Below are 17,709 nucleotides of genomic sequence, written 5' to 3'. Positions count from 1 at the left end.
GCTCTCAATCAGCTGGCAAATGATAAGGAAGCAATATCACTGCTCTTAAACTGCAACAAACCAGAAAGCCTGCAGCATTTTCCAAGCACATACAGTATAACCTCATAAATCCGGCATCCTTGGGACCTAGGACCTGCCAGAAATTTGAAAAGTCCACATTTTTAAAACAGCATGCGGTCACTCCTCGAGGACACGCCACTGCTATTCCCCGCCCCTGCTCTGCGACCACCTGCTGCTACCACGCCCTGGACGTGGAGGGGGAAGCTTTTACATGGCAGCTACTGCTGCCATTCACCACCCCGTGCCGCCACTCAGGACCAGCTGCTGCTACTACTCTGCAGTGTAGTGTATTTTTAAGAAGTACTGGATTTTTGAGAATTCCAGAATTTTGAAAACTGGATTTATGAGGTTATACTGTAGTAACAATGGTTGTTTTTAAATTAATTTAATCAGTTTAAAATTAATATGTTTGCAGTATACAGTGTTTATCTAAGACTATTTTACTATTAAGGATGGAGGGTAAAACGAACTTATACAAATACTTGAAATTCTATACCAGAAGTACTCAAATCCTACTGTAAGCATTAATAGGGAGCAATGTTGGTTACTACTCATTGAAAGATCTAAATAGTTATTTTTCCCAGTTAGCTAATGTTACAATGCTGTGATTTATTTTTTTTCTGTTACATGCTTCGATATTGAAATGAAATGTTAATTTGCCATACAGAACTGAATCCATGTCAGCAAGATACTATGCTCTACAATGTTCTATTTCTTCAAATATGCATGGTATCACTTGGTTACTGTTTACACTTCCTTAAGAGGAAAATACAGTTCAGAAGTATTAGAATATTTGAGAGCATTTATCATCTATTTGTAGTGGGATCATAAGAGAAGAATATAAGCAAGAGCTTAACTATTCAAAAAAATCCAAAATTATTCAAGTCTCTACCACCAGTAGTTCCTACCTTGGAGTAGCAGAACACCATCCCACCTCCAGTGGAACACCACTGGGCAATAGGTTGCTGGCTCTCTTGCTGCCTGAGACTCGGTGGGCGCTGTGTGGGGTGCTCTGCTCAGTGTCCTCTGAGGATGCACTTTTTCTGAACTTCTGACCCATCTGCACATCCTTTTGTCATTTTTTGTACCCCCTAATTAGTTGTCCTTGTCCTCATTAGCCCAATTAGTAAGGGCTACTATGTCATGTGGTGGCCTAGCCCACATCCCCAACAGGACAAATACGCTTACCTTGGAGTAGCTGGAATTCCTTTGTTGCGAGCTCTCTCGCTCTCTCCCATTTTATCCATCCATGTGCCGCAATTAAAGCGGTTGCCTCCACAGACAAAGCCAGTTTCATGGTTGATACCTGCAGTCACATTGAAACCTACCAAGAAAACAAATCACACCTGAAGTTGGCCAGATTCTGAACAGGACATAGAACAAAATGTATTTTGAACCCACCAAGGCCTCTCTTGAAAACTAGTTACACACTTTTGCAATGGTTGTACTTGTATTTCTAGAGTACGCATGCAAGAATACCTATAAATTAAAATGTTTATTCTCACATATTTATACATTGTTAGAGGCATGGAATGCAAAATTATATTTTCAAAAAGTTAGATTCCAAACAACTAAAAAGGTGGAGGGAAAGAACTACCTTCTTGATTTTTAGTCTCATATTAAGTAATCTATAGAATAAGTTAAATGGCACGAACTAGTTACCTACCTTCATCCCTCATATTCCGATCTATCTGTGGACCAGCATTCCTTTCTCGGAATTGTATACCTTCCATGTGTCGTTGCATTGCTTCCTGTATCACTTCATACAATGGCTGATCCTGGATTGTTTGGATGATATGGGGGAAAAAAAAAGACAGGCTAAATGAAATGTCCAGATATCAACACTTAATTTATTATATATGTTAAAACCATCAGACATCCAATCAGCATCTTTGTCAACTAGTGCTGACCAAGTTGTATTTAAATCTTGAAATCAACAATAAAAAAATTAAAACTTATGATAATCTTTCCTTTTTCAAAAAGCTCTACTCAACTTCCCCCACCCAAACACGTGATGCATGCCATCAAATGTATTAGAAACTATTCAGAAGTGGAACATTTTTCTATTCTAGCATATTGCACCATAAAATGATGGAGAATATTTAAGTTATAAAGCCTTTTAATACTGTTTCTGAATAATACATGCTGCAAAAAATAGTATACTTCCACAAGACCAAAAGGAGGACTCTAAACACCCATAAAAGTGTTTTGGGCAACTGTTTCATTTACAGTTATGTTTATGGTTGTAAACAGCTCATTATAAATTATCTTTACCAAAGTGCCTGCAGACTGAGGACAAGAGTCATCTTTAGGATACATTCTAGAAACAGGACACCTGAGAATGTCTGTACCATTTGGAACAATTTTACAGTAATCCTGTATACATTGAAGCCACCACCACACAGCATCACGGCAGTTGTATCTGGCATGAATCCCCTGGCCAAGAAGATTGGGGATAAGACCATGCCTTAGCGTGCCAGCAAATGCCAAAATGATGTTCCTGAAACAGTAATGAAAGAAAAACAAGGTATGTAATATATCAAATGCCAATATAGACTGAATTATTTTCAAGGTAATAAGGTTTCCAAATAATAAACTGTAAAAGGGAAAACAGTCCCACCCTAGAGGACTGCAGATCCCATTGTAAGATCAGGATCTAGAACAGGTCTGTAGGAAAAGGCTGGTAGGTAGTTATTTGACACTTTGCATAACAGACAATTCACATAATGAATTACAGTTTGACAAACCCACACATTCTTTCCCTGCTTTCTTAGCTGCAATCTGTCACAGCAAACAAATAAAAATATTAAAAGCAACGACAGGAGCATGTCCACAAACCTAACATGTTTTCTAAGTATAAAACCTGGCAAATGAGCAAACATTTCATACGTAAACGTTAATTTGCAATGACCACAAAAATCACCGACTCCCAGCCTTAGTACACATAACTGGTAGCAGTCACCAAGTTTACAAGAGATTAATACAACATTTCAAGTCAGAGTGAGATTCTCCAAAACTTTGTTTTCCAAAAATTAAAAAAGCAACTTATGTTGAAGATAAAAATGTGTTAACTATAATTTACTCAAGGTTAGAATAAGCAACATGTAGTGCAAGAGCAGTGAGCACTAAGTTGGGCATATACAAACTGAATATCAGCTTCAAACCAACCGTACAAGAACTGGGCCCCAGGGGTGGCTGTGACGCCCCTGCTGGTCGCACAGCCCTTACACCCACTCTGGCCCCCTAGATCTCTTTCTTTCCCTCTTACCTGCCATGTCTTGTTGTAATTAGTCAAATTAACGGAAAGGAACGCTGCCCTAAGGTCCCAGAGTGAGCCCCAGCTCTACCCCTCACAGGGTTATGGTCTGGCTGTCTTGGCGTCATGCGTGCTATTGCCCCTCTCAGGTTTGCACTCCAGCCCCCTTGGTCTTAGGCTCTGACTGCCCTGAACCCTGCCTCTGCAAGGGCTCAAAGTCACCATGTGCCTCTTGGGCACGACTGGGACATCCTACCTCCCCCAATAGTCCATTCTGGTCCACCAGTATAACTTAACCAAAGAGTGAGCCCACTGGCTACAACACAAACATCTCCTCCTAGGCAAATAAACACTACGAAAGGAAAAGCACACTACTGCTTTAAGAGGAAGACCTCTCCCCCCTAACCTCCCCCCCTCCAACTGGAGCAGCCCCGACTCTGGGAGCAGCCTCCACCCCAGGCTCTCACTGCTTTCTTCTCTGGCTCAGGGTTCCTCAGGTAGTTCTTCCCCTGCAGGAAGCTCCTCTCCCTGGCAACAGGCGGGCCAGACTACCTCCTTTCTCTGGCCCCCGCGTTTATAAGCCTCTGCAAACCCTGCCCCTTCCAGTCCCCAGGCACCCACAGGGGTTTCTAATCAGGGCCTGATGAATAGCTCTCTGAGCAGCTTGCAACCACTGTTCTGGCTGCTTTGGCAGTGCCCTTGTTGCATGTAGTAGGGCTCTGCCCTATTGTAGAGCAGGGAGCACTGCAATGGCTACTGATAGTCTCTGGCCCCACGGCTGCCTATTCCCTGCAGCCAGCTCATCAGGTGCAATGTTTCCTAGGGAGTTGTCTGCTCTATCTTTCCCCTAAAAGTAACAGGGAGCCTCTAGCTCTCCATTACACCAACATTAAAAGCAATGAGAACTGTGTTAAGTCATTTTTCATTGCATCTACTAAGTTTTCAAAAATTCCTCTCAGATCAAGATAAATGTGATACAGCATTTCAGTTTTAAGATCAAGGTACCTCCTGCTCATCATACACTGAAAGGCTCCCCCCTTAAAGTAGGTTAGTATTGACAAAACTGTTTCAAAAGAGTTATGATTACAATCGTTTTTACCTTGCTTCTAGATGACGGCCAGTAACCAACATTAAACCTCTTAGTGCAATAAACGTATCTCTTCCCCAGCAGCGGAAAATACCAGAAGAAAAATGAGGTAAACCTGAACAGTAAATGTGACGAACAGCTGTTAGACTGCTTAGTATAGAAATTTGCTAATATAAAGTACACATACAAACCAAAAGGTTAAAATATTTGTACTGATATTTGTATTCCAAACACAAAAGGCCTAAAAATACACAGCAAAAATAAATAATGGAGGGAGAGAGAAGGGGCCAAAAGAATGACAAAAAAGCTGGTGCTGACAAAATGAATTTCACGTTTTAAAGAACAATCATGTCCAACTTCTAATTTATGGAGCAGAAATTATGATGTCAACAGCATACAGCATTATATCACACTGCTAAGTCTGTGTAGCATGGAAAGTAAACATAAGTTCAAAACAAGTAGTATTCCTGTACCTAAACATAGGTGAATTAGGCTGGGAGAAGAAATGAAGTCAGTCCCACTTTTCCCACTACTAGATTAGTTATCTGTTAGAAATGTTAAACCTTACATCAGAGATTATGTTAAGCAGCTAGAACATCAGACTTCTTTACAGTGTCATACTTCCTCGAAAGCATGTAACTAATTAAAAAACATTTAGCTCATTTTATCATAAAAGATGCACAAGCATTACTAAACAGAACATCCTGTCCTTTGATTAAACAGTAATGTAACTGATTATGACACGGGTTCTCAAACTGGTACGCCTACCCCACCAAGACATCTCTGGGGGGCACACAGGAGAATCTGTGTAATTGAGGATTTAATTTTTATTATAATAATAATCAGCATTTAAGGGGTTAAAACATAAATGCAGGTAGGGGTAAAGGGGCAGCTGATAAATCTGGAAGGGGATATGCAATCAGAAAAAAGTGTAGGAATCTCTGGATTATGGCAACAGCACACCAGAAGGACAATATGTAAAAGAGTTAAAAAACTTAAAGGGGTATGTATAACTGCTAGTAATGTGTGTAGGGCACATTAATCTCAAACCCTTTGTTCCACTCAAGTTACCATTTGGTAACTTTTTGCCCATTTAAAGAGCTCAATGGCTATACTATGCTGTCAGGAGACGAAAAGACAAGTGGAATATTGCTTAGAAACCAGGAGCTGCAGCAATGGAATTCCAGTAGAGGTGGAAAAGAACAGCTGAGATGAGGAAAAAAACCACAAAAGAAGTGGTTTAAGGGGACAGTTTTAAGGGAAGAGGAGGACAGAAAAGAAAGGAAAGGAAGAAAAAAAAGACTATGAAGAAGCAGAGGCCAAGAAGTAAACAGTTGGTAATTTAAAGGAGAACTATTAACAAATCAGTTTCAGGTTCTATACTTCCCACCAAATGCCATTTCTATCTGAACTTAGAGGTAAGCCTCTGTCTTTACACTGTAATACATACAGTACTCAGAACAGAGTGTATTTTAAATTTCCTTTCCTTTGCATTCCACATTAGTATTTATTTAAAGAAAATCAATCTATTGAACACTATAAAAATACATGTGATTTATATAGCTTTACTATATATATATGCAGTCCCACAGTTTCTATATTACTTTCCATGATGACGGGAGAATCAGGTGGACAGGGAACTTTCAGTTCACTAAAGAATTAGGATATGATGTGCCACAGCAGTCATGGGGGCTTGCTATAGAATTAAGATTAGCATAAAGTAGAAGAATATTGTTCTGAATATATACATTTTTTATTACCAGCAAAGAACTTCCAGTTTGAAGATAAAAAAATCTACTTTGTTTACACTGAAAACAATCCAACAGAAAAAACCCCATCACGGAAGTGAAAAGGGCAGTAGGTGAGGAAAATAGGAACATGATTAAAGAAAAAATATATCGAAGATGTATTATGGGAAGCATGCCCTAATGCAGGGCTAACCATGATTTAGCTCGGAGATTTCTCCAGGGGTCTGAAAATTTGGAGGTAGGGGAGTGGTGGCAGCATTAATTCAGCCCACTGACTAGTCCTGCACTACTCATTCTGTCGATGGGGCTGCATGAGTTGGGTACCACTGACCCAATGCATTTCAGCTACCTAGCTCTTTTAGTGAAAGAGATAACATAACTTTGGAACTTAAAAGGTGTCAAAACAGACTTAGAAATAGTTTATGATGTTTACAACTCAAGACAGCATGAACAACAATACATTTTCATCTTTCATTACCAACAGTGAAAATGTTGCCTGGCAATGCTTCTCACTGACAAACAAGCAACAGAATAAACAATAAATGGAATAAGCAAATCTTCATGTCAGAACAGATAAAAGCAGTGAAGAGAGAAAGCTGTCATTTACATACAAATAATACATTATTTATTATTAGTACTGTGCAATAGTATCTAAACTTCATGGTTGCAGGCACAGTAAACATGCCTGAACCACAAGACCAAAGGAACTGCACTATTTGCAAAACCACATAGTTTCATAGTAGCTAGGGTCAGGAGGGACCTGAACAGATCATCTAGCCTGACCCCCTGCCACAGGCAGGAATGAATGCTGGGTTCACAAGACCCCAGACAGGTGATCATCCAACCTCCTTTTGAATTTGCCCAAGGTAGGGGCGAGGACCACTTCCCTGGGAAGTTGGTTCCAGATTTTGGCCACTCTAACTGTAAAATATTGCCTTCTGATCGCTAACCTAAACCTACTCTCCACCAGCTTATTACTATTGTTCCTCATCACCCCAGGCGGTGCTGGGGAGAAAAGGCCTCTACCTATTTGCTGTTGATCTCCCCTGATGAGTTTGTAGGCAGCCACCAGGTCCCCCCTCAGCCTCCTCTTGCTGAGGCTGAACAGGTTCAGGTCCTGCAGCCTCTCCTCAAAGGGCCTGTCCTGCTGCCCTCTCACCAAGTGGGTGGCCCTCCTCTGAACCCTCTCCAGGCTGGCCACATCCCTTTTGAAGTGCAGCGCCCAGTACTGGACGCAGTACTCCAACTGCGGCCCGACCAAAGTCGCACAGAGGGGGAGTATCACCTCTCTGGACCAGCTTGAGTTGCACCTTTGGATGCATGACAAGATATGGCTGGCCTTGCTGGCTGTGGTCTGGCACTGGAGGCTCATGTTCATCTTGGAGCCAATAATGACTCCTAGATCCCGTTCCACCTCTGTGCTTTCAAGAGGGGAACTCCCCAGCCTGTATGTGTGCTGTGGATTCCTTCTCCCAAGGTGCAGCACTCTGCATTTGTCCATGTTGAACCCCATCCTATTCTCATCTACCCACTTCTGTAGTCTGTCTAAATCTATTTGCAGCCTCTCTCTCCCTTCAAGTATGCCCACCTTGCCCCACATCTTAGTGTCATCAGCAAACTTGGACAGCGTGCTTTCCACCCCCTTCTCCAAGTCGCTGATAAAGATGTTAAACAGTGCGGGCCCAAGGACCGAGCCCTGGGGTACCCCACTGCTCACATCTCGCCAGGTGGAGTACAACCAGTCCACCACTACTCTCTGGGTGCACCCTATCAGCCGATTTTTTACCCATCCAACTGTGCAGGCATCAAAGTCACAGTTGCTTAATTTATTGATGAGGATCAATAAATTCAACATCGTTCAACATTGGTGATTTGTCTCCGCACTTACCAGCTGCCAAAGTAACGCAGCACTGTTCCTTTTGTTCTGTGATTTCATTCACCCTATAAGGGACATCATGCAAGGCAGGAGATAGATTTGGCAGACAAGGATATTTTCCTATCCCACACATCTGGACTGAACCCAAGGCCAGGTGTTTAACAAAGGTCGATCCATTCTGAACAAAGCTGTAATCAAAGCAGTTGAATAAATAATACTACTAATGTTCCTTTGAATTCAGTAACTTCACAATTTAAACTCGCATACATTTCACACATTTCACCTCTTGCCTTAGTTTAAAAATCAATTTAATAAATATGCTCCAGTTGAAAGACACTTTTGAAATGATTTAAAAAAAATATCTGCTTAAAGTTGTGTGTATACTTTCTTACAGCCAATGGGAGCAGGACTCTGGTTTAAACGCAGTAGTAAGCCCAAATGCCTTTGTTGCAAGCATGTTAAAAAAGTGTCTAAACAGCCAACTTGCATACACAAATTGTAAGAAACAATGTAAACACATACCTTTACTTTTACCAAACTTACCTAGACATTTGACACCATGCCACATCTAGAAGAGTTGTGTATGCACCCACTAATATGGCATCAAAATAACATGGAATAAGGTAACGTGGTATCTGCTTTAAATAGATGAACATGGCCTTCAACCATTTGCCGACCTATTAGAATAATGTTTTTAAAAATTTGTAACTCCAGGCTGCTATCGAGTGGTACATTCAGGGGACTAATGCTACTACAGTCATGCTTTGTTTTACTGAAAACCTGACACATCTGTTATAGTTTATTTTTGCTTTTGAAGCTTTAATTGATTTTTCAATACAATCTTGGATTAATGTTTCCTGACATGTCCCACTATAGGGCCCTGTTTTCAATTACTTGTACTGTTATCAAATATATTTATTCAGACTGAAGTTTTCCACATTGATGTCTGCCTCAAATAGAATTTCTGGTAAAGCTGCAGGCCTAAAGCAGTTGAGCAACTTTAGAGAAAAAAAAAAATAAAAAAAAAATCAGTTTTATGTAGCAGTGACCTTTCCTTTGAAAAAACCTCCAGGGATTCCATACTTCAAAGCTGGTCCATGAAACTGGGCGAGTGGTATCCTGGCAAGAGCTGTGTTTTTTACCATGGCTGTGCAAAGAGCTGAAAAATCTGTTTGCACATGTATGGGACAAGGAAGTGTGGAATATCTGGGTAATTTTGGCTACCAAATTGTAAAATGTGTGTGTTGAGGCTCTTTAAAAAAAATAAAAAGCAATAAGCCATTGCCATCCTGGTAAGTATGGCCTATAAATAAGAAGGAAATTAATCATTGAATACTTTGTTCACTTACTTCTGCACAGGCTCCTGCACGTGAAATTAGACGATCACTAACGTAGTCAATCATCCAATCTCCAGACCTCAAGTTATCACAAAATGGATGACCCAAATCATTCTTTGGTCTGATGTCTGCCATCACTGATATTAACCCTGAAAAATTAAGCCACCACACCTAATTATAATTGCCAATGTTAATCACAAATGATTCCAGTTTCCAGAAGTAAATCCAAAACTGTAATGCTGAAGTGTTCTGAACTAAAGATCTTTTACTAAAACATGTTTTAATTGGATAGCAATTAGTATGTGACACTGTAGACCCAGTGTAGACTGTAGACCCATCTGTGGCACCATACACCGCACATTCAAGTGTTTCCCACACTGCTACCTTGCAGCACAGGGTTTTTTTTCAACCCTCTGGTCAAAAAACCCCCGTGGAAAAAAGTGGGGTAGCACATGTGGCTGCAGCACACATGGCCCAAAACTAGAACCTGGCCCGCTTGAGCCACACTCCAGCTGCCAGACAGGCTCCAAACTGCAGAAGTGCTGTGGCTGCAGTTTCCTGAAGCTCCCAGGTAAGGCTGCCGGAGCCAGGATAGTTGCTGGCCCTACCCTCCCCTACTCCACTCACGGTAACCTGCTATGCACCAAAGGGTATGACACAGGTATTCCCCAGGGACAAGCAGCAGCGGCACAAGGTGTGCTGCACCTTGAGCCGCTGCTCTTTCTCCCCGGGGAACCAAACATCCGCACTCCTCTGGACATGGCCTTTGCGTTTATCTTGTGAATCACATGAAAGTGTTTGCATACTTAACAGTGTTAATATTGGCTGGCACCCTTAAAAGAATCTCATGGCATCTTGGTTGAGAATCGCTGTCCTAAGATTATGCTGAAACACCACTGATGTAAGCACATTCTTGAGAATTAGTGAAGTGCTTTGCTGAACTGAGGGCTTAAAATTGATTTACCTTTCAGTACTGAGACAAGGAATGGATGGACCCTTTTCAACTATGTTCCAGTGGCAAATTTTACTTGCTGAGTGGGCAGTACTACTTGTCTGCCACAGCTCAACTGATCTGGTTATAAATCCAAGACACAAAACACTGTGTAGACAGAGCAAAGAACTGTCCATGCTTCAAGCTGTAAAATCTTATTATAATAATTATAGATTAAATGGAATAATGCAAATCAAACATTTAATAAAACATTTTAACTATTGCCACTTCCACTTTAGCTTTTAGTTAAAGTCTGTGGTTTTCCAAATAAGTTGACTAGAAGTAACCACATGTTAAACAATCTTAAAGTGTTCCTAATAGATTATCAACAGTGATAGCAGGGTAAAAAACAGAAACTCATTCCTCAGTTTAAAAGAGCATTAAAAATGTTTCATTATCTTACCTCACTTTGATTTTGCTATACTCTGAAAGGCAGCACCAAGTAGCCTAGTCAAGCAGAAGCAAATTGGCATTATCCATTAAAAGGGAAGAGAACAGGTGCCCAGGATATAAAATCATCTTGATATTTGGATGTAGGTAATATTCACTGCACAAGAAAACTTAACTGATTCATTACCTTGGAGACCTGCATATTTAAGGGATGACCAGTTTGGTATGTTGTAACATCCTCCACCATCCTCTTGTTCCTCAGCGTCACACCGGTATAGTACTTGATTTAGATCAGCCAAAGTTAACTTAGATGCAATACTGGGAAGGAAAAACAATGCGACTTAACTGAATGCATATAAATTATATAAAATTTCATGAACAATTCTTCTGAGTGTCCTAGAGATTCCATTAACTAAAGATCTGGCCACTTATTTAGGAACTTAAATATCAAGCCTAACTACAATGTCCCATTAAAAACAAACACAAACTTCTTCGTAGTTTCAGAGTTGATATGGTCAGAAGGGATGTAAGCAGATCATCAAGTCCGATCCCCTGCCATGGGCAGGAAAGAATCCTGGGGTCAAATGACCCTAGCTAGGTGACTGTCTAGCCTCCTTTAGAAGACCCCCAGGGTAGGGGCAAGCACTACTTCCCTTGGAAGTTGGTTCCAGCTCCTAGCCACCCTGACAGTGAAGTAGTGTCTCCTGATATCTAGCCTTGGTCTTGCATTAAATTTTAAATCTTGTAAAACTATATTTCAAAAAGTGAAACTATCCATCATGGGAAAAACCCTGTAAGCACAGAAAATAGTAAGTAAAGTATTGCATGTTTCAGGATCATACAATTACAAATCATAGATCTTGCTCCCAAAACTTAACATCCGTTGCTCTTCAGACGGCTGTGTATGTTTCTTTTAAGAAAACCACACAGAAAAATGTAATAACCTAAACAGAACGTTGAATAGAAAACCATCTGACCGTCTACTTTAGTCTACTCTAAAAGCAGCAAACAAACTGAGAAATAGTCTTATGGGAAGGAGTTGAGGAATCGTTAATGTCTTAACTGATACTTCTATACAGAGCAACTAAAATAATCTAAATGAAGCCAGAATATAGCAAGGAATTATCACAAATCAAAATCTGCAGGCTGGTTTTTTTTTTTAACCTTAATCCAGCCTTTTATTACACCTATGCAAATAATCTAAGAATACTTACGATGAGAAAAGAGTTTTTAAGATAGGTGCTGAGTGGTCATCAGGAAGACTTCCAGATTTAAAATGTGGACTGAATTGGATCAAATGATTACGAAGTACACCAACAGCCTCTTGTGCCTTCGGGTCAAGACTAACTCTGAAAATATCAACACACAATTTGTAAGAGTCTAGCATCTTCAAGATGCAGATTTTTATATTACAGAAACTAAACAAACTAAAATAAGAACCACAGGGTGCAGACAGAAGTGCAGCTCCTAGCTGTAACTCAGAACATTTTATGCAAAGCATTCTGAATTACAGTGTTACCTCAGACCAAACAGAAGATCACTGTTGGTTCCATGGGGGATGGGAATCTAGCTGCAGGCTACGAGTCTGTAGCCAGGTTCCCGTAGTAATGGCCATGGCTCTGCCAGTGCTCGCTGCTTTCGGGGGTGGGGGGGAGAGATGGTAGAGTGAACTCATTCTTGGGGCTCCCCAGCTCATGCTAAAGGGTGGGGTGGGTGAACTGGAGCCCCCCCAACTCTGAGTGGGGGGTGTTGAAAACCCCCCAGACTGAACTCCCTCCTTTCCCCTCTTTCATTCTGAAAACAGTGACAGTCTGGGAGCTTGGCAGACAAATTACAAAAGACACTGCATTTTTAAACTTCCGATGCCTCATGCAATGTGAGGTCAGATTTTTGCGATTGGCCATTTTTAAGTTGTTTTGCAGCCGTGCACTTGTGTTTGGTTATGGCTATAGATTGCTTTCTGTGGCCAGATCGGGCAAAAATTGTCACTTGTGTCTGCTCCCTTAGAGTCCTATTTAAAATCAGCACAAATGACTGCCAAATATTTTGTAAATCATTAATAATCATCATGTCATACCTGAATATTATCACACTTCCTGGCGTTAAATTTTCAAATTCTATTTCTTGAACAAATTCATTGGGACCCTTTATGGCAGTTCCAGCTTGCTTTATAATTTTACTTTCTTTGATCTTACAAAAGAAAATAAAATTTGAAACTGTAATTCAGTTCTCCTTTTCTGGTAAGAAATTGCATCATCTATTAACATAGTGAAAACTCTAGGTACCTGGATATGCTCCCTGATTTCCACTGTGTAATTAGGTAGTCCGTTGATAGCATGCTCATCTTTCTCATAAGGGCTAACATTTCTCTCAACAGTCCTAGCCTCTAGTACCACCTCTTCAATTTTTCCTACAAAGAGGATTATATTAAATTACTGGTTAAAAAAAAAAAAAAAAAAAAAAAAGGTAACTGAATAGGAAAAAGTCTTTCCTTCAGTTTTAAGAAAAAGTTTAAAATTTGTTTCAGGCAAGAACTTATAAGCATGTAGAGACCTGAAATATAGAAATGCAGGTCTAGATCTGTATAAATTAAACCAGCAAATACATCTAACAAAATATAAAGATAAGACAGATCATTATCAAGTAAAATAATATTTTATTGTTCTGGATAGTGACTCATCTTAGTTATCTGACTAAACTTGCTCACTGTACATTTACAGATCACAGTATAAGCTAAACTAGTTTTTTGCTAATTCATGCTAAATTACAGCGAGTCATAAATTACTAACAGTCTGATTGTGCATCACTGAAGTTAATGAGTGACTTGCTAAGAGACGTAACATATATTTGAGGGTTCCTTATTAGGCAGCCTTCTGCAGTATTTCCCCAACAGCAACCACAGACCTTTTATTTTAAAACAGTATACAACATTTTTTAAAAATGCAGAGCATCTCCTATGACGTTCAAAAAACCTTTACTTTCGCTTTCCATTCAAATATGGCTCCATTTAGTTTTGAAACCCCATACATATGCTTAATCATAAGTATGTTATCAGCTCCATTGAATTTGATAAGACTACTGTTATAAAGATCAAACAAGCGCACAAAAGTGTTTGCAGGATCTGGTCCATGCAAAGATCAATATGAGAAAAACTAACAGCTTTTTCAGAAAGGTTATGGCCAGGTCATATTAAACATTCACTTGAATTCAACTTAAATACATTGTTCAATTAATTATCTATATTGCAAGCCTTATAAATAATGTATATGCATAGCAAGTATACAGATCTTGTGCATTTTGATGAGGCTTTTTAACAATTCTGTAACTTACACACACACTTTCGCTCTCTCTCTCTCTCTCTGCCCCCCTCCACTCCTATACTTATTACTTTTTTCCTTGTTCTTCCTCCAGAGTTAGTTAACTTCTCTTGCTTACATGAAAGTGTCACAGAAAGAAGAAAACCATAAAATTCCCTTGCAGAATCTGGTGCAGGTACTAAACATGAACATATATTCTTTTAAAGTAAAGAAGAGGTTTCAAATTGTTAATGTCTCCATAACAGCTTGTTATGGATGTAACTGGATGTAGTGTTACATTCTGATTATACACAGCCCTTCAGTAACTGGAATCAGCATGAAAGGTTTAAAGCACAGCATTGGAGCGACTTGAATTTTTTCAATCTTGTCAATTTTTCAGAGCAGGTCTGATTACCTGGGATGCACATTTCAGGCACTTCTTTGCTGTAGAAGGATGTTTTGGGATCCTTGAAAGCAGTGCGAGAAACAGCCACTACAGACTGGTGTGTGTTAGGACAGTGCCTAGTTACTGCAACTATATCTTCATCAACTTGATCCACATACACCTATAAAATGCATAAAATTGACAGATGTTCTTACTCTGAAAAGTAATTTGAGGGAAACAAAATATTACTTTAGTTTCTTACCTGAATAAAGCCTTTAATTGCCAGTTCCTGGTGCAGCCTGTTCATAGCCAGTCTTCCTCCTATAATTCCTGTTTGGAAATTAACTTCACCAGGAGTCAAAGGTGTTGCTGATGGATTCCATTTAGCATAAAATCTTTCTTCAGTGACTACAGAAATCTACAAATAAGATCATGTTTAGTCAAATACAGACCACTCTAAATGAAACAGCTATTGCTTCCAAGAATTTAAGTACAGATTGCTTTAGCCAGGACTACAATTCAGTTTTCTGAGATAAACTAAAATAGTCAAGGTTACTAGCAAATAAGATTATCAAAATGGAAAATATGCATTTCTTTTAATATATGTTGGTGGTGAAACTTTTAGAAGCAAAGTAAAAGTAATACAGACCTGATGTGGTACTAGCTCATCATAACCCCTGGTGCTTCCTGTAGCGCAGCTCGCCATGGAAACAATCATTGAGCTGGGAAGAGCATCATATGCAGATCGATGCTAGCATCAAGAATAAAATAATAAAGAGAAGCAAATGAAACTTTTTCACCATGCTGCATTTGTGTGTTTGGGAGGAAATCTCAGTTTTACAGAAGAACTCACTGTTTGCTTGTGTGATAACTCTTACTGCAGTGTAATAACCAGTAGCATAACTTGAGTGGCAGAGGAAGGTGGGCAGGGGGAAGAGGGGCACCAACCCAAAGCTCCTATTCAAAGAGAGTGGCAGAATAGTGGCTCCCAGGCAGCCTGTGCTGCCACAGGTACTCTCCCCATGTTTGGGAGCTTGCCCTGAGGCACCAGCAGCTTGCACTACCACCTCAGCCACTACTTGAGGTAAGTGCTTGCTTCTCCCTCCACCACACCACTCGGAGCACTGCATTTTTAAGCAACACTACTGGTAGTCATTAAAATTAGTGCTACAAACTTAAAAATAGAGCAAAGCTCCCATCCCACTCCCTACCAGTTTCATTTCATCCTCCTTGTATTTATTACCCACACCATTCTAGGATCCAGCATCTCGGAAAAAGAGGCGAACATGGAAGCATCGCAATGTTCAAAATAACAGAACAAGAGACATTAGATAATATGTTAAGTGCTCACCTGAATTGGACATTCATTATCATGTGTAATATCCATAAATAATGCATGTGCAATAGCTGGCATTAAAGGTCTCAAACGTGGCTGAACAAAAGACCCAACTGGTTCTCCTCCAAAGCGGTAAACTAATCTCCCTTCTTCGTGACTGTTATATGCACTCATTGCCTCTAGAGAACAAAACTTGCATAAGAATTGCTATCATAAAGGATATCTTGTATGAAGACTTGAAAAAAGTGTCTACATTTGGTATTCTGGCACAATAAGGTATAAGGTATTACATTTTGCTTATAAGTAGTATGCCCACCATACTTATACTTCAGGGCATTCGTTACGCAGTTTATAATGATGTGTTAAAAAGGGAAAAGAAAAAGCAATAAAAATAAAATCTCTGAAAGGGGATTCCAAATGGCTTCAGGGGACCCATGCAACAAATAAAACCGGTTAATCAATCCTCAAGATAAGATGCTGCATTTTCATGGAATAATTTTGCCAGGATTTTTTTCCGTTTCTCCATGTACAATTAATACTATATTCATACTAGCAAGTGTCAACCAAGTAATATTCCTAAATGCATCACTAAGCATTTGTTAATTACGGTATGAAATGGAATCCTGTGCATATCCATCAAGTTATTTTTTCATGTGCGGCACAACACATGTACAGTCTGTGGCAATTAGGGCAGGAACCACACACATAGTGAGCCTACCTCTTATTAAGGAATTAATGCCCAGTGTATTCACAAAGATATTGTCCAATTCCTCACTTCCTGTGAACAGCTCAGCCACTACATAGAAATCAGCTCGCAATTTTCTAGCCGTGTCCAGCATATACTGCAAAAAGCACAGCCAAGGAAGCCAAAGAAAGAGAAATGGCAAACATAAAAAGAAAGAAAGGATTCAAGGCTAGGCAGGAATTGGATAATAGGGCAATGCCATGCAGCAAAGAATGGAGAGTCAAAATTAAGGAATCAAATAAATTTAGTAATATAGAAGTTAAAAACAGGCGCACATACAAAAAAGAGCCACATTGGACATTAAGATGCAATCCAAAAACAGTTAAAAATATTGAAAGAAATATATTTGAATATGCAAAGAACATAGAAAGATACAAGGAGAACAAAAAAAAAACAAAAAAAAACAAGCCAATGTTAGTTTCACATTAAAAAACTTTGATTCATACATAGCAATCCTACATGGCTTTTAGTCATTCATTGTACCTCTAATCAGACTGGTAATTCCCAGGCGGTTGACAAAGACATTGTCAATGTACTCACTGCCCGTGAAGAGTTCAGCTATCACATAAAGATTAGGTCTGACTGACCTGGCTGTTGCTAGCATGTCCTATAGATCATAATAACATTTTTAATTATCTTCATTAAAAACCTCTTGCAACTTCCATATATACAATAATTAATAAGAATGATGATCAAAAGTCAACTGAGTTCTTAAACAAAGCAAAAGTAAACTGAAGTCAATCACAAATTACATTTACAAGGTTTGAAGCCTTGCTCAGTAACTTACAAATTCTCAGAGTATTTTAGTCATATTACTTAAAACTTTGTTTATAGTTTGTTTATAAATACCTATTTAACTCAAATACATAAGCATACAGAGGGAAAGAAATCTCCCTGAGATTCAGACATCTACAGACCATGAGAAAAGGGCTGAGAAAGGTCCCTATTTCATTCATTTTCTACAAGAAACTAACACAGGGAAAATAAGATGCCATATTTTCAAGACACAGTGACCACCTAGAATTGCTCTGATTGAATTACATTGTTTTCTACACCAAAATATTTACATTGATGCAACACCTTGGTGTGGACACTTATCTATCTCAACTAAAGGGAACTTTACATGAATTCAGTTTAATTCAGTAAACAAAACTGAGATTTAAAATGTCACATAACACCAGCACCAACTTAATGAAACACAG

The 17,709-nt window shown here is 39.5% G+C and overlaps 1 protein-coding gene across 3 annotated transcripts in view; it reads right to left on the bottom strand.

Moving 5' to 3' along the window:
• AGL (amylo-alpha-1,6-glucosidase and 4-alpha-glucanotransferase) overlaps nt 1-17,709 on the bottom strand; it is a 55,803-nt gene that overhangs the window by 14,137 nt on the left and 23,957 nt on the right. For 2 of the 3 annotated variants that reach the window (XM_090050168.1, XM_090050167.1), the window contains exons 13-28: nt 16,991-17,114; nt 15,778-15,941; nt 15,076-15,177; nt 14,689-14,844; nt 14,457-14,607; nt 13,031-13,155; nt 12,823-12,935; nt 11,960-12,094; nt 10,933-11,063; nt 9,377-9,513; nt 8,571-8,704; nt 8,040-8,215; nt 4,416-4,518; nt 2,335-2,560; nt 1,727-1,838; nt 1,249-1,384 (exon numbers count right to left, since the gene is read on the bottom strand). In XM_090050168.1, coding sequence (XP_089906294.1) covers nt 1,249-1,384; nt 1,727-1,838; nt 2,335-2,560; nt 4,416-4,518; nt 8,040-8,215; nt 8,571-8,704; nt 9,377-9,513; nt 10,933-11,063; nt 11,960-12,094; nt 12,823-12,935; nt 13,031-13,155; nt 14,457-14,607; nt 14,689-14,844; nt 15,076-15,177; nt 15,778-15,941; nt 16,991-17,114 — 2,225 coding nt within the window. Of the gene's footprint in view, nt 1-1,248; nt 1,385-1,726; nt 1,839-2,334; nt 2,561-4,415; nt 4,519-8,039; nt 8,216-8,570; nt 8,705-9,376; nt 9,514-10,932; nt 11,064-11,959; nt 12,095-12,822; nt 12,936-13,030; nt 13,156-14,456; nt 14,608-14,688; nt 14,845-15,075; nt 15,178-15,777; nt 15,942-16,480; nt 16,605-16,990; nt 17,115-17,709 lie in introns of all 3 variants that reach the window. The other variant, XM_090050169.1, reaches the window with a different exon arrangement.

Source organism: Crocodylus siamensis, chromosome 5 (genome assembly GCF_052110815.1).
Source record: "Crocodylus siamensis isolate JL-2025a chromosome 5, ASM5211081v1, whole genome shotgun sequence".
In the NCBI taxonomy this organism is placed as follows: Eukaryota; Metazoa; Chordata; order Crocodylia; family Crocodylidae; genus Crocodylus; species Crocodylus siamensis.
Note: the sequence above shows the minus strand (reverse complement) of the source record. Positions and strands in the feature narration are given on the sequence as shown.